The sequence below is a fragment of the Vipera berus genome (assembly GCF_964194415.1).
Source record: "Vipera berus genome assembly, chromosome: 1".
In the NCBI taxonomy this organism is placed as follows: Eukaryota; Metazoa; Chordata; class Lepidosauria; order Squamata; family Viperidae; genus Vipera; species Vipera berus.
In genome coordinates, this window is record NC_138202.1 from 27,683,230 (window position 1) to 27,699,889 (window position 16,660).

At 40.3% G+C, this 16,660-nt stretch overlaps 1 protein-coding gene across 1 annotated transcript in view; it reads left to right on the plus strand.

Moving 5' to 3' along the window:
* The window catches only part of DAAM1 (dishevelled associated activator of morphogenesis 1), a 170,795-nt gene that overhangs the window by 92,815 nt on the left and 61,320 nt on the right, over positions 1-16,660 (plus strand). Inside the window, exon 4 of the mRNA XM_081342790.1 lies at positions 15,950-16,021. Coding sequence (XP_081198916.1) covers positions 15,950-16,021 — 72 coding nt within the window. The remainder of the gene's footprint in view (positions 1-15,949; positions 16,022-16,660) is intronic.

The following is a 16,660-nucleotide window of genomic DNA, read 5'->3' on the forward strand; positions in this document are numbered from 1 at the left end:
TTCAGTTCCAAGTTTGTCATCAGCTGAATGATACCCAGGGTGCCTGAACTAAGTATGTATAGGCAACCAACTGGTTTTCATGGGCAGCTTAGATAACCTTGGGTGACCTTGAAAAACTAAGCAGGGTGAGAGCAGACTTGAATGAGATATAGTAGGTTGGACTGGGAAATTAAAAACAAAATGCTGAAATAAAACAGTGACAAAATCTTTCCATGTTGCTATTAAAAAGACAGGAGTTGAACTCAGCTTGGAGGAGATAGTCATTAAATGTCATTAATCAGACATTTTATCCCATTTTCCAGTTTTAACTCAGATGAACTTGGTTCATCTTTTCAGTGTGATTCATAATGCAATAATTCATGCTTGCTCATGGCATGAAATTACAGATGAGCACATTAGTTAATTTAAATCTTTACAAAAAAGCAGTCATCTAAACCTTTGTCATTCTTGTTTGGAAAATTTAAAGATCCAGACAGGATGAGGATCAAAGACAGTGAAATCACAGGATAAGAGGGGAGAAGCTGTATTAAACCCTTCTTTTTATGACCTTGAGAAGTGGCAGGGAGCAGTACATAGGGATGATATTTTTAATTTTAAAGTGGTGGTGGTGGGGGGTGTTTTAGTGTCTTCAATTCAGTGTTGACTTCTGGTGACTGGACAAGTCCATGCAGTTTCCTTGGCAAGGTGTTTTGGAAGTAGCTTGCCATTGCCTCCTTCCTAGAGCTGACAGAGACTTCTCAAGGCCATCTGACTAAGGCGAGACTAGAGCTCATGGTCTCTAGGTTTCTAGTCTGATACCTTAACCACTACACCAAACTGGCTCTCCTCAACTTTAAAATAGAATTAAAGTAATTTTAAAAATACAAAGGGAACTTCAAAAACTCCCCCCCTCCTCTTTCTCCCAAAATTCTGTCCTCGCTGCATGTGTAACCCAGATCCACCTATTATGCCAATGGAATGGAATAGAATAGAATAGGATTTAGGATTAGGATTTATTAAATTTATATGCTGCCCTTCTCCCTAAGGATTCAGGGCGGCTCACAACAATAAAAATTAAGAGACATAAAATATAAAAATTAAAAAAGAATTAAACAATGAATATAAGAAATATGGGACAATTTACACAATAAAAACCAAATTAAAAACCATGGTCAGTCCAGGCCCGCTTGATGGAACAACCATGTCTTCAGGTCATGGCAGAAGGATCGAAGGTCAGGGGCCGTCCGCAGCTCCGGAGGCAGTTCATTCCAGAGGGATGGCGCGCCCACAGAGAAGGCTCTCCCCCTGGGGGTTGCCAGCCGGCATTGCCTGGCCGACGGAACCTTGAGGAGGCTGACTCTGTGGGAGCAAACTGGGCGATGGGAGGTTGACATTGGCAGCAGGTGGTCTCGCAAGTACCCCGGGCCTAAGCCATGTAGGGCTTTAAAGGTAATTACCAGCACCTTGAATCGCACCCAGAGGGCAACCGGAAGCCAATGCAGCTTGCTCAGGAGAGGTGTAACATGGGAGTATCGAGATACTCCCGCACCCGCGCGGCTGCATTTTGCACCAGCTGAAGCCTCCGGGTGCACTTCAAGGGCAGCCCCATGTAGAGAGGATTGCAGTAATCCAGGTAAGAAGTGACAAGGGCGTGGGTGACCGTGCATAGGGCATCTCGGTCCAAAAAGGGGCGCAACTGGCGCACCAGGCGAACCTGTGCAAATAGAATAGAATAGAATAGAATAGAATAGAATAGAATAGAATAGAATAGAATAGAATAGAATAGAATAGAATAGAATAGAATAGAATAGAATAGAATAGAATAGAATAGAATAACAGAGTTGGAAGGGACCGTTCAGATCTTCTAGTCCAACCCCCTGCTTAGGCAGGAAACCCTATGCCATTTCAGACAAATGGCTGTCCAGTCTTTTCTTCAAACTTCCAGTGTTGGAGCATTCACAACTTCTGGAGGAAAGTTTGGTTTTGAACCCATGGAGTTAACATGGTTCTCTTTGGTGATAGCAGATGAAGACAGTGAATGCTAATTGTGATTGCTTTGAATTTGTCAGTTCACTGGAGATTGCAACTTTAGTTAAAGAAATAATTTTAGAGAACCCTTTTTTTAGCATTATCCTCTTGAAAGAAAAACAAAATTGATCTTAAAAGTAAATTAGCACAGTAGCAAGCTAGATATGTTTTTTCAATACAGGAAGTCCTTGAGTTCAGTTAGCGACCATTCAAAGTTGCAATGGCACTGAAAATAGTGACTTATGACCATTTTTTCACAATTATGACCATTGTGGCATCCCCGTGGTCACGTGATCAAAATTTAGATATTTGGCAACTGGCTCATATTTATGACAGTTGCAGTGTCCTGGGGTCATGTGATCAGCTTTTGCAACCTTCTGACAAGCAAAGTCAATGGGAAAGCCACTTAAAAACTGAGTTACTAAACAACTGCAGTGGTTCACATAACAACTGTGGCCAGAAAGGTCATAAAATGGGGCAAAATTCATTTAACAAATTTCTCACTTAGCAACATAAATTTTGGGCTCAGTTGTGCTTTTAAGTCAAAGACTATCTGTATATGCAGAAGATATTAAAGTTAATTGCAAAAGCCACTAGAAGCTGGGGGGTCTTGCCATCTAAATCTCTCTCAGTAGAGATGCCTTAAAATTAGTTTTCTTTACAGGATAAATTAATCCAGTTTGCCTTATCCCTTGTTGCTGAACATCCATATAACAAATTGAAAGATAAAATCAGTTTTTTTTCTTCCTTATAATTTTATTCCTTTTAAATGTATGTTACAAATCTATTTTTATTTATTTACATATTCCTGGAACATTTGTGATGATTTATTGCTTTTCTTCTACCAATCCAGATTTTCCCCAATAGGAATAGGCCTGGTGGAGTCTGCAGATCCATTCTCACTGCTTTTTTCCTGGATGAAACCTTGCCTGCATGTTTCTGATCTCTGTACATATAAACATAGCATAGTATCTGGATACATTTGCCAAGGCCTTCATTGCTACTCTTCTTCTTCTTGTGCCATATCCGTTATCGGACATTGGCGATCATGTTGGCAATCCTATTTTTATAAGCAATTGCTACTCTATCAAGTGCTAATCTGTGGGGTATTTCTTGACTGCCGGTTCCTTTATTCTTCATAGTCAATTCAAAAAAAGCAGAGTCTATCCACCATTTCCACAAGGCATGATAAAATTATAAAGCCTAAGGCTGGTGGTTGTATCTGTTGTCATTAATTTGGTCATTATAATTAAAACTTCCACTGTATTCATTGCTAGAACTTGCAGATTATCTGCATTTGCATTTTCAGCTTTCATATCCTAGACAGGTTTTCTGAATAAAATTTCAGAAGTGATTTATTATTACCTTCATCTTGGGGTTTAAGGGAAAATAACTGGCCCAAAAAACACCTGGCTTCTTTGCCTAAGGCAGGTCTAGAACACAGATTTCACTGACATAATATAGTGCCCTAATCACTGGTCCAAATTGGTCTCCATCTTTAGTTATATGGCTTGATTTGCAGAAATGTAACACAACAGCATTGTGACTAAGTGATTTTTCGAGTTTCACCTGTAGTTGTCCCTGCTCAGGTCTGCCTAGAAACTGGAGAGTGCCTAATTTTTCAGAAAGTCAGACGCTTAAACACAAGCTCTATAATATAACCTGTATAATATAATCTCTACAATATTGGCCTGTGAAATGAGTACTGGAGCCATCTTCCCACTCTTCTCCATCTTGGTGCTCTTGAAATTTGTTGAAACAGATGCCCAGAATTTGCCAGGTTGGAGAGGCAGTTTGGTTTTCTTCCACTCAGCGGAATGTGCAGAGATGGTGTTCTTAGCTGAGTTCCGCTATGCTTAATTGAAAGCTTGCAAAATTGTCTCCCTGAAGACCTGAAGGAAATCTCAATTTCAGTTACATAACTCTGTCGAAATATAGTTTTGTCTGCCTCACTCACACCTTTTCCGTTCAGAAACCATTTTCCCCTTCTTGTTTCCGTCTTGGACATAAAGACAGTTAGCCGTCTGAGTCTTCCTGGTGCTGCGTGACCTTGGACTGGGATTATTCAGGCTTCTGCTCTATCTTGTCTGCATATCAGCAAACACAGCAAGTGACTGCAAAGTTACGATCCAGGTGCAGAAATGAGAAGATCCTTTAACTGTGGCTGTGACTGTTTCATCTATAACCGAGCCAAAACTAGGGAGGCAAATAGATTTTCATGTTGAAAACTAAATATGAAGTAGGAGACAAATTTTGGAAAACGAATCAGCAAAGAACATGAAACCCTCAGTGTGGTTTTCCTTGTATTCATTCAAGCTCTGGATGTTAATTGAAACTCAAGCCATATAAAAACAATTGTTAGCTGTTGTTTTAAGTTTCATAAAAATTCTTGCCATCCCTGAGTTACTGGCATAGAACAAAATTTGAAGGAGTTGTCAGACCAAGTTTAGACAAGTTCTACAAACTGATTACGCTAAACCTTAGGCAGAAGCCCCTCTGTTAATCGTCTTTCAAACCATGAGATTGATTATAAATGAGACCTGCCTAAAAAGAGGTTTAATCATTTTCCAGATTTGTGCTCCTTACTGTTGCTTGCTTGCTTATTTATTTATTTATTTATTTATTTATTTATTTATTTATTTATTTATTTATTTATTTATTTATTTATTTATTTGATTTGTATACTGCCCTTCTCCCTAAGGACTCAGGGCGGTGAACAGTGACATAAATAACAGAATGCACAAATACAGAAAATTGAGAATAAATTAAGCCCTACTGCCCAAATGTAGAAGATAAGTTAAAACCACAATTAAAATTAAACCCGTCAGACCAGACCGGATTGCTTAAATAGATATGTTTTTAGATCGCGTCGGAAGGAGCGAAGGTCGGGAGCCATCCGGAGCTCAACCGGTAAATGGTTCCATAGGTCAGGCGCGCCCACAGAGAACGCTTTCCCGCGGGGGCCACCAAGCGGCATTCTCCGAACGGTGGCACCCTTAGGAGGCCCTCTCTATATTATTGGATACAGCATAGTTTTATCACTACACCAATAAAATCCATCATCCAGTATATTCTACCCATAGTCAGGACAGTTCTATCTTGGGATTGATTTTAAATCTGTTTTGCAGAGAAGAGAACAATTTGAATTTTTGTTTCTGTTCCATCTATATACTGGGCATGTATAATGCATATGAGAGTGTCTTATTTGAAAGTTAATACATACCCATTACCGTAGCACCTAGTCCTAGCCCATCTTTGTGGACCTCAAAAATCTAAGCAGAGTCAGGATTCATTAGTACTTGGATAGAAAATTATCAGGAAATACCAGGGCTGTCAGCTAAAATGGAAATCTGTAAAATAATCCCAGAAGAAGACATTTTGGAATTTTTTGTTATGTTTATGAAATACAAGGCATCAAGTTTGTCTCCAAAGAAATCTTTGTATACTATCCTAATTATTTTAATTATGATTGTATTGTTTTCCCCCAATGAGACTACCGACTCTTACTAGGGAGCACAATATGAATGTAATTTAGAAGACGGTTCTGTTGGGCACAAATTGCCAATATATTTCTCATCCACTGAAAATTGCTTAAAATTTCTCTTAAAATGCCTCTACTGTTCTTTTTTTTAATAAGGGATTTATTTAATGGTTTGTATTGTTTAAGTTGTTAATGGAATGAATTGTCTTTGCATATTTAAGCTACTCAAAAAGTATAGTGCAGATTTTGTTTAATCATTTGGCTTTAATCATCTGGCTTTTCATGATCTGGTGAACATCAATTTGCTAGGATTGTTAGCAATGATTAAGAGTTGTTGTAAACTCATGTTGGTATTATCAGTATGTAGTCACATTGTCCTCTGTCAGCCTCTTTCAGCTGCCTTCATTTTATGTAAACAATGACTTTTTAAAATCTAAAAATGTCTCTTCAAAATCTGGAGGAATTGTGTAGAGTTTCCATTATTGCTGTACACATGTCTTCCAGATGTGAATTTGGGGTTCCTTCTTTGTCACCTCATCAAAAAAGCTGAACGTGCCTCTAAGTACAGTAGAGTCTGATGGCACTTGTTAATAGTGGACTATAATATATTGTTTTATAGCCTTCCTTTTATTGCAGACATGTCAAACTTGCGACGTCACATGACATCGCGCAACATATCAGAGCTTTTTCACCATTGCCGGTAATGAGATGGGCGTGGCTTCCCGATGACAGGTCCAGCCCGCGGGCTGGCAGTTTGACGCCCCTGTTTTATAAAGCTGATAAAATAAGCTTTGGATTTTGTTGCTGCTACTCTTGAACTAGTTTTTTTAAAAAATTATACAGACTATATTTGTGGCTTAAGCTGTTACTGTTTTCCTTAATATGTTATGAGCCTGTTAAGGAAAGCTGAGAATTTACTTGTTCCTGGTATCTGATACCTTCTGGAAGCACCAATTTTAGAAAATGCCTTAATTTAAAAAGCAAGGTAAACCACCCATCTAGCCTCCCATCGACACCTCAGAGGCATTTCTTGGCACATGGCTGCTGTCTCTCAAGAGAGCAGAAAAGTGATCAACAGATCTGTAAAAAAAAAGGTTTTATAGAAGCTGAAGCCAATTCAGCATTATATAATACTTGATCTATCTTGCCTCAGCCCTTTGGCTGTCTAGTCTCCCAGGAAAATATTTTTATTGAATGACTCTCCCAGCACAAATTCCCAGGTGAAAGGTGTAGATATGGGTCAGAGTCAGGCTATTTGTCTATTGCCGTTTACGATTCTTCTCACACAGTCCATGAAGTATCTCCCCCCCACCAACTGATGTTGTATAGCAGAGACAGAGTTCTTTGGAGGTTATGATAAGATCTGTTCTTTGTATAATCTGATGCATTATGTCAAGAATCTCCCCAGAGAACTGTTGTGAAAAACCAGCATCTTTTCATAACATTGATGATCTATTACCTAATTTTATAATATTGGATGCATTCCAGATGGTGGAGCATAGGTCAGGATAGGAGGTGATACAGATACACAAACACACAAACAGGCAATATTTAAACAAATGAGGGAATGTATTCCAGATGCTATGATACCTATACTAATGAAGTAGTATGATGCATTAATGTATGCAAATACAATAGTGTAATCTAATAATACATATAAAACCAGCTTTCATTTTTTCATTGAATTTCCTAAAGTGGATTTTTCATCAAAAAAAATCAGTAAATGTTTATTAGTGTGTAAGAGCTGAATGTTGTGAATATAAAAGGTAAAAAGTTTTTATTTCTGAATATTGAAAACCCATTTTCATCATGGCTTAGAATCATGGAGGAGGAGGAGGAGGAGGAGGAGGAGGAATGTTTGCCTCCTTGAGTTATCTATAAAAAGGGTAGAAGAAAAAAGTCTAATCATAATATTCAGAGGTTCTTTCATTTATATTTTATTGTTTTTTAAGTGTCACAGTTGTCAAGAGAATTTAAAATATTCAAAATAAACTTGGTTAATAAGAGAATTCCAAGCCACTTTGGGGAATTAGAATGGACTCATTTTTAATACTAAAAATATGTTTAGTTAAATGAAGACTCCAGCACCTCTCCACCAATAATCAGCACTCAGATCAGCATAGATGAACTCCAAGGTCACCTTCAGATCAACAATCAAGTAAACAATACCCCAATCAAGAAACTGCCAAAGAGCCACCCACACAGACAGGCAAGACACCAGAATATAAACTAACAGCAAACAACCCTCGCTCGTTACTAGCACTGATGATGTTACCTAGTTAGGGTAATGAAACGTCTGCAAGAAAACAAGCAAGCTCAGAGAGCACCATCCATCTTAGTGCAAAAGCTGAAACACTGGCAGTTTTTGGAAAAGTAAGATATCACAAGAATCGCAACCATGTTAGAAACACCATTGGTACTCCGAAATACTTTAAGACCTTGAGGGCCTCTGACCTGAAGAATCCATCATCTGGCGCATTGTCTTTCATTTTGAATTTTCTCTCCATGTGATTTTCTTGGTAACATGCAGGAGTTTACCACTGTCTTCTTCTGCGTAGTATAAAATGATGCCTTTGTCATTTTCAGTTAAATTGATTAACAGTCTTCAGCCTCTCCCTATATTGCTGCTGCCCATAATAGGTTCCTGCTTGCTTTAACTGGCACATGGAATCCCATGAACGACCCTGCTGGAAGGATATACTCTTGGCATATGCTCCTGATACTTTTCCCTCATAGGAATAACTCCCTGATGCAGTGAAACAGCACAGCCGGGGGGGGGGGCTTTTTAATGACCTTATAAAATGTAATATTTGTTGGTGAATTGCTTAAGTCAATGATGTCTTCATAATAGTAATAATGTTAACATTTTTGATATTATTATTGCCATTAATATTGATAAGGTTTTCCATTTGTTTTAAATATTTATGAAATACTGGGAGTAGTGGTTCATGTTACAGGAGAACAAGCTTCCTTTGGAGATCCTGAGCAAAAGAACTGGCTGAGTTTCTAACAATGTTACATTTTGACTGGCTCTCTGGGTATTTATGGTAAATTTGCTACACTGATGAGTGTTTGTTATGACTTATACATGTATCTTGGTACCCACAAGGTACTCCTTTGTACCACCTCTAGTTAGATGAGCAGACATTATCCACTAATAAGCTTTCGGGTATTCTATCTTAATGATATTTATGAATACCTATGCAATTTGTCTGTATTGTTCATTATTTTCTGCACCATGTTTTTCTAGCTTGCTTAGGGGGTTTTTCTGAATCAGTCAACTCACTAATGATCCTTGACACATTGTGAAAAATCCTGGATCATTCTTGACCACAGTTTATCAACCTTGGTAACATTAAGATATGTGGACTTCACTTTCCAGAATTCCTCAGCCAACATGGCTGGTTGAGGAATTTTGGGAGTTGAAGTTAAAGTTGCTAAGGTTGAAAAAAACCTTTCTAGGATGCATAGTGTGTGAAACAGCAATAGTTATTTGAAATAATGAGGTGATATTGTTCTTAAATAGCACAAAACAAACAAGAAACTGGCATCCTGTAAAGCAATTAAGGCCAGAAAATTTGGATAAAATTATTTTTCTGCGACCTTGGATTGGAGGAGTGTCTGTGTACACGTGTGTGTGTGTGTGTGTGTGTGTGTGTGTGTGTGTGTGTAGTGCAGGGATGAGCTATTGGGTTTATTCTCTGAGTTTAGTTGTTTTCCTGCAGACATTTTACTACTAAGCTAGGTTTATATCATCAGTGAATGAGGAAAATTAAGTTAATCATAATAGTTTGCCCTGCCAGTTTTGATGAGGATGTGGCTTCCCCCTCCATGGTTCTTGATTAGGGACAGTGCTAGGATGCAGCCACTTCACACCAGTTCAGCAGAACCACTAGCTAATTTTTTGTTGCCCAGGCCCAGAATGGATTTCCAGAAGTGGCATCCAGAGAACCGGTTGTTCACATATTTGAATCCCACCACTGATTAGGGTATTCTCTATTTATCTGGTGCTGTTTCTTTCTCATTAGAGTGTGTATTGCTAGGGATGCTTTGGGCTGTTTATTTCTTTCCTTGACTTCTAATTACCGGTATATATTTTAAATGATATATATTTTTGTGTAGCAAGGCACTTTTTAATGAAATTGTATGGATACCTGTTACGTTGGAAGATGTTGTGTAGGTGGTCTATTTTCTCTTTTCCTCCATACAACCTACCATATTGCAACAATGAAAAGGCGAACACTTCCATATATTTTAAAAAAAACTTCTCAGAGAGCCAGCGAGCAGACTTATTACAACCTTTTGATATCATCAAGGCACACACACAAACCATCAAAATCCCTCCAAAGCATCTTAAGCAACTCAGAGCTCAGCAATCAAAGAAGAAAAAACATGAGTAATCTACAACATACAGCCTAAGAACTGTAACAGCCAATATGTAGGATAGACAAATTGGAAGATTGGCAGAACACATCCACACTGACAGTTAGGAGACGTAATGAAAATTCCTTAGTCTCTCAACATAAAGAGAAGTTCAACCACAATTTCAATTGAATTGAATTAATATTTTAGTTCAAGCCAAATCCAAAAATGCTAGGGAGTTGCTGAAAGCTTGGCATTCTGACAAATCAGCCATCAGCAGATAGATAAATCCCAACTACATACCATTTAAAAAATATAACTAAAAGAATAAGCAAACTATATTTCCCCGTGCACTGATGATAATGCCTAGCCTAGTAACAAAATGTCTGCAGGAACACAATTACATATTAATATACCTTTCCCCAGCTTGATGGGCTCCAGATGTAATGGGATGATAACTTCCTGAATTCTAGCAACATGACCTATGCAGTCCTTGGAGCAATTGAGAGGGTTCTTGGTTTGGGAAGTCAATCCAATGGTTTCTTTAAAAAAATTGACTAATTCATTTACCAAATGGATTCTTAACAGCTGTCACATGCCTCTTTGGTTTTAGTTGGAAAGAACCTTTGACATCTCTTTCTCTGCTTTTAGAAGGAATTTTCCTCTCCAAATGCCATGTCCCCTTGGGCATTCTGCTTTCTTTTTTTATAAGAGTTTTTATTAAATTTTATAGGGTTAGGAAGAGGATATGACCAGGGTAAGGATCAGAATTTGGGATGAGGATAGAATTGGGATTAGGGTAGGAACGGGGTTGGGAACAACATTAGGGTTGCCCCCAAATAACATTTTCAAGCTTTAGCAAACAGACTATTGTCTGGGTACATATGATCAATTAAGATTAATTAATATAACAGTAAGTAGCTATAATATATATGCTAAATGATAATCATATACGGTATCAATTATTTTATTTATTTATTTTATTTTATTATATTTATATACCGCCCTTCTCCCAAAGGACTCAGGGCGGTAATATGTAATTAGGGCGGTAATATGTAATTAGTCAATACATATCATTCTCCTTACTAATATATATTCAAAATAACATACCACATTCATTTCTTGCTAGTTCATTTTCCTAACCATTGGTAAAAGTTATCCCATGCTTTAAAATAAATTGAATCCTCTTTCTCTTTAATCTCTAAAGTTAATCTGTCCATTTCTGTACACTCTAAAATTTTCTTGATTAAAATCTCCTCAGTTGGTAGGTTTTCATTTTTCCAGTATTGGGCAAATGCTATTCTCACTGCTGTCAATACATGCAATATTAAATATTCTCCTTCTCATACTTAGTTCCTAATATTCCTAACAAAAACAATTCTGGCTTAAATTCAACCTGCATTCTGCTTTCTTAACAACCTTCCCTGGATTTCATGCAGTCCTTGGCTTAAACAGTAGGCATTAAGTTTCATGATAGTTGTGGAAGCCTCTTTCTTAGGGCAGGTTTCTTCAGTCAGCCAAACCAAGTTTTGGCAAGCAACAAGGTTAATGCATGCTAGTAAATGTAACAGAGATTGGCAGCTATAAACACATAGGTCCCCTGTGGTTGCTTTGGAAAATAAAAATTACAGCATGGAGACTAATGTTTGCAAGTAAATCAGCCTGCTTCCCTCTCCCAACGTGGATTATTGGACAAATTTATTTTTGGATGGGCAGGCAAGGGATACAGCCTATAAGAGCATATTGCTTGGCTTTATCAAGGGTTCACAATTTTAAGGCAGGCTTCCCCAGCATGGTGCCCACCAGGTACCTTAACTGTAACTCCAGACTTGTATTGCTTCTGAAGGAAATTGGCTAAAGAAAGTCTGCCTTAAAGGAAAGGGTCAGAATATATCTCAGAACTAGATGGATTTTTTTTTAAAAAAAAAAATCTACTTCATGATTCCCTCTGTGGCAGGTAAATGCTCTGAATGTTTGGTCTGGAAAGGCTTTGGCTCTTAGGAGTGTTATCAGCCTGGAAGGAAGGAGAAGAGCACATGTTAGTGTACAGAAAATCCCTGGTTCAGTCCTTTGGCCTTCTTTTCTATGGTAAATAAAAGCTGGTGCTAGCGCAACAAAAGTTTAGGGTATACGGGTAATCCTTGACCTATGACCACAGTTGAGCCAAAAGTTAGGTTGTGAAGTGAGACATTTGTTAAGCGAGATTTTCCCCGTTTTAGGACTTTTCTTGCCATAGTTGTTAAGCGAATCATTGCAGTTGATAGGTTAGTAACACAGTTGTTAAGTGACTCTGGCTTCCCCCATTGACTTTGCTTGTCAGAAGGTTGCTAAAGTTGATTATACAACCCCAGGACCCTGCAACCATCATAATTATGAACCAAGCATCCAAATTTTGGTCATGTGACCATGTGAATGCTACAATGGTTGTAAGTGTAAAAAATGGTCATAAGTCACTTTTTACAGTGCTGTTGTAACTTTGAGCTGTCACTAAATGAACTCTTGTAAGTTGAGGATTACCTCTACTTGTTACTTTTAGCAATCAGAGTGCCAACTAGCCATTGTTCTTCCTGTAGGATGGATAGATGGATGGATGGATGGATGGATGGATGGATGGATGGATGGATGGATGGAGCTCAGCTGTCCCTTTAGTCTTCCAGGATGGAGCTCAGCTGTCCCTTTAGTCTTCCACCAGATTTCATTTTGTGTTTTTTTTCCAATAGACACTCTTCTCTGGCAATAAAGCATAGACCAGGAGTAGGCAACCTTGTCTCTTTTATGACTCGTGGACTTCAACTCCCAGAATTCCTGAGCCAGCCTGGCTCAAGAATTCTGGGAGTTGAAGTCCACGAGTCATAAAAGAGACAAGGTTGCCTACCTCTGCCATAGACAGTCATGGTTAAGGTCCACACCAGTGCTCTTTCTGCCTCCTTGAGGTCTTTTATTTTTTAAGATTTGCACTTCTGTGTGGTAGGCTTCCCTCAGATTGCTCTCACCCCCTTTTTTAATACCCCTGTACTTAGAAGGGAATTAAGATTATTTTACAAGATTTCTAATCCAAGTTTTCTGAGCTCAAAGAGGCAAAAATGATCACTGTGAATTTTCATTTACAGTACCAGGACAATTTTACTCATTTAATCCTTTAGCAAATCCTGATCAATGTGCTCTATGCCTATTTAGTCTGCATTTGGATTTAAATTAAAGCTCTTTGACTCGGAATTTTAGTCCTGACACGTACACAGAGCATCAGGTGGAGAAAGTGGGGTGTTTTTTGGGGGGGGGGGGATAAGCCCACTAAGAAGGGTCAGTTACAAAGCCAGCAGCAATTACAGAGAAGAAAGAAATGGGGACAAGGAAAAATTGTCACAGTTTTGAAGAAAAATATAGCACAAAAAAGCAAGGAATGTATCTTTTTGTGGTTGCAGCTGCCTTCCTTGCTCACAGCTCGGCCGATGCCTTAGTGGAAGCCTGGGAAAGGACGGCCACTGAGGCCCTTGACCGAGTTGTACCCCTGCGGCCCCTGACCCGGTGCAGATCCCGTCGAGCTCCATGGTTCTCTGCGGAGCTCCGGGAGATGAAGCGTCGGAGACGGGGCCTAGAGAGCGGTTGGAGGTCCAGCCGATCCGAATCCGACCGATTGCGACTAAGAGCCTACATTAGGTCTTATCTCGCTGCAATAAGGGAGGCGAGGTCTAACCACTTCGCCACCCTTATTGCGTCCGCAGATAATCGCCCGGCCGCCCTGTTTAGGGTGACTCGCTCCCTCCTAAATCAGGAGGTGAGGGAGGATCCCTTGCAGGGTCGTGCCGAGGAGTTTAACCAACATCTGTCGGACAAAATCGCTCGGATTCGGACCGGTCTGGACTCTGACTGGGCAGAGTCTGACGATCAGGACACGGGTGGTCTTGTCGATATCATCTGGGAGGAGTTTGATTCTGTGACTCCGGAGGAAGTGGACAGGATCATGGGGAGGCTGAGCACCACCACATGTTTATTGGACCCGTGCCCTTCCTGGCTGGTCTATGCAGCCCGGGAGAGGACACGCAGCTGGTTCCAGGCAGTTATATCGGCTTCTTTGAGTGAGGGTATCTTCCCCGCCGTCTTGAAGGAGGCGGTGGTGAGGCCTCTCCTCAAGAAGCCTGCCCTGGACCCAGCTGTATTGAACAACTTTCGTCCTGTCTCCAACCTTCGCTTTCTTGCGAAGGTTGTTGAGAGTGTGGTGGCGCATCAGCTCCCTCTGGTCCTGGATGAAGCGGATTATCTAGACCCGTACCAATCGGGTTTCAGGCCCGGGCACAGCACGGAGACGGCATTGGTCGCGCTGGTGAATGATCTCTGGAGGGCTCGGGACAGAGGGCACTCCTCTGTTCTAGTCCTATTAGACCTCTCGGCGGCTTTCGATACCATCGACCATGGTATCTTGCTGCGGCGTCTCAGGGGACTGGGAGTGGGAGGCACAGTTTTACAGTGGTTCTCCTCCTATCTCTTGGGACGTTCGCAGTCGGTGTTGGCAGGGGGGCAGAGGTCGACCGCGAGGTCTCTCATTTGTGGAGTTCCTCAGGGGTCGGTCCTCTCGCCTCTCCTGTTCAACATCTACATGAAGCCGCTGGGTGAGATCATTCGTGGCTTTGGAGTTGGGTATCATCAGTACGCTGATGATACCCAACTTTTCTTTTCGACCCCAAACCACCCCAGTGATGCCCTCAACGTGATGTCCCGTTGCCTGGAGGCGGTTCGGGTCTGGATGGGGAGGAACAGACTTCAACTCAATCCCGACAAGACTGAGTGGCTTTGCATATCTTCATCCCGGGTTTATTCGGACATTCCACCTCTGGCTATGGGGGGTGAACTATTACCCCCCGTAGATAGGGCTCGCAACTTGGGAGTCCTCCTAGATTCACGGCTCACTCTAGAAGACCACATAGGAGCTGTGACTAGGGGGGCCTTCGCCCAGGTTCGCCTGGTGCGCCAGTTGCGGCCCTATCTTAGCCGGGATGATTTGTGCACGGTCACTCATGCGCTCGTGTCCTCTCGTCTGGACTACTGCAACGCTCTCTACATGGGGCTGCCCTTGAGGACCACCCGGAAGCTCCAACTGGTACAGAATGCAGCCGCGAGAGTGGTGTTGGGAGTTTCCCGATACTCCCACGTTACACCTCTGCTCCGTGAGCTGCATTGGTTGCCAGTTGTCTTCCGGGTGAGATTCAAGGTACTGGTAACGGTGTTCAAAGCCCTTCATGGCATGGGGCCGGAGTACCTCAGGGAACATCTGCTGCCGGCATCAAGCTCCCTGCGCCCTGTGCGTTCCCACAGAGAGGGCCTCCTCAGGGTGCCACCGATCAGAGAATGTCGATTGGTGGCCCCCAGGGGGAGATCCTTCTCTGTGGGCGCTCCGGAGCTGTGGAATCAGCTACCGGTAGAGCTCCGGATGGCGCCCGATCTTCGCTCCTTTCGTCGCGATCTCAAGACATTTTTGTTTGTACAAGCTGGCCTAGCCTGATGGGGATCGGTGGGGTTGTTTTATCTTTGGTCTTTTAATTTTATCTTGGGGTTTTTTAGAATTGTACTTTTATTGTTTTTAACTAGGGCAATTGTTTAATCTCTTTTTAATGTTTGTATTTGCTATTTTATTCTGCCCTGTGAACCGCCCTGAGTCCTCAGGGAGAAGGGCGGTATATAAATGTTATTAAATTAAATTAAATTAAATTAAATTAAATCAATTTGTTAAAGGCTTGTAGATAATACAGTACATTATTAATAAAATGACATTACCAGGGAAAGCAGATTATGACACCTTTTGTCTTTTCAATGAGGGGTTGGCACTTATTTTAAACCAAACTAAAACAAATGAATGAAGCCTATTGAAAACAATTATTTCTTATCATTTAACACCACTATAACATTATTATACGTCACAGCTTCCAGTTGATACCATTTTATTAGTATGTCCAAAAAGTGAGATCAGCTTATAAATAGAACTTCTTCAGTCTATGGAGTGACATTTAGCCATTTGGAGTAAGGTACTTTGTATTTTATAGTTATTTTATATAAGCAGCAAGCAAATGAATTTTGTAACATTATTCTTTCACTTGTTTATTTCAGGACCAAGAAGAAAATAAAGGTGCCACAAGTTGGCCTGAATTTTACATTGACCAGCTTAACTCCATGGCTGCTGTAAGTGGAATTATCTATTGTCTTATCTAAAAGGAAAAGATGTAAGAATTAAGAGCACGGCTCTGGGTAGTAAAGATACTTTTGCTGCATTTTGTGTAAAGTAACCCTTTGATGTCTTCACAGGTCTTCTTTCATATATTGTGCTATTGAGAAAATCAGTCTGCACATATAAGCCCTTTCCTGTACTGAGTGGTGCAGAGGAGGTATTAGCTTTGGTATTAGCCAAAGGTGTTTAAACAAAAAAAGATAAAGTTTGTGTTGAAAAAGTTCAAGATCCACTCACCCTCCATTTGCTGAGAAGCCAAAAAAAACCAGTTATGTTTGTAAATGGCAGGGAGAACTGGGGAGTGTTTGTTTCTGCAGACATTTCTATTTATTTATTTATTTATTTATTTATTTATTTATTTATTTTATTTTATTTTATTTGTATACCGCCCTTCTCCCGAAGGACTCAGGGCGGTGAACAGGGCAATAAATACTAAAATACCAAAATACAAAAATTAAGAAGAGATTAAACCATAATGCCCAAATACAACAAATAAATTACATAAAAACAGTAATAAAACCCAAACCCATCAGACCAGGCCGGCTTGTTCAAACAAATAGGTCTTTAGATCACGTCGGAAGGAGCGAAGGTCG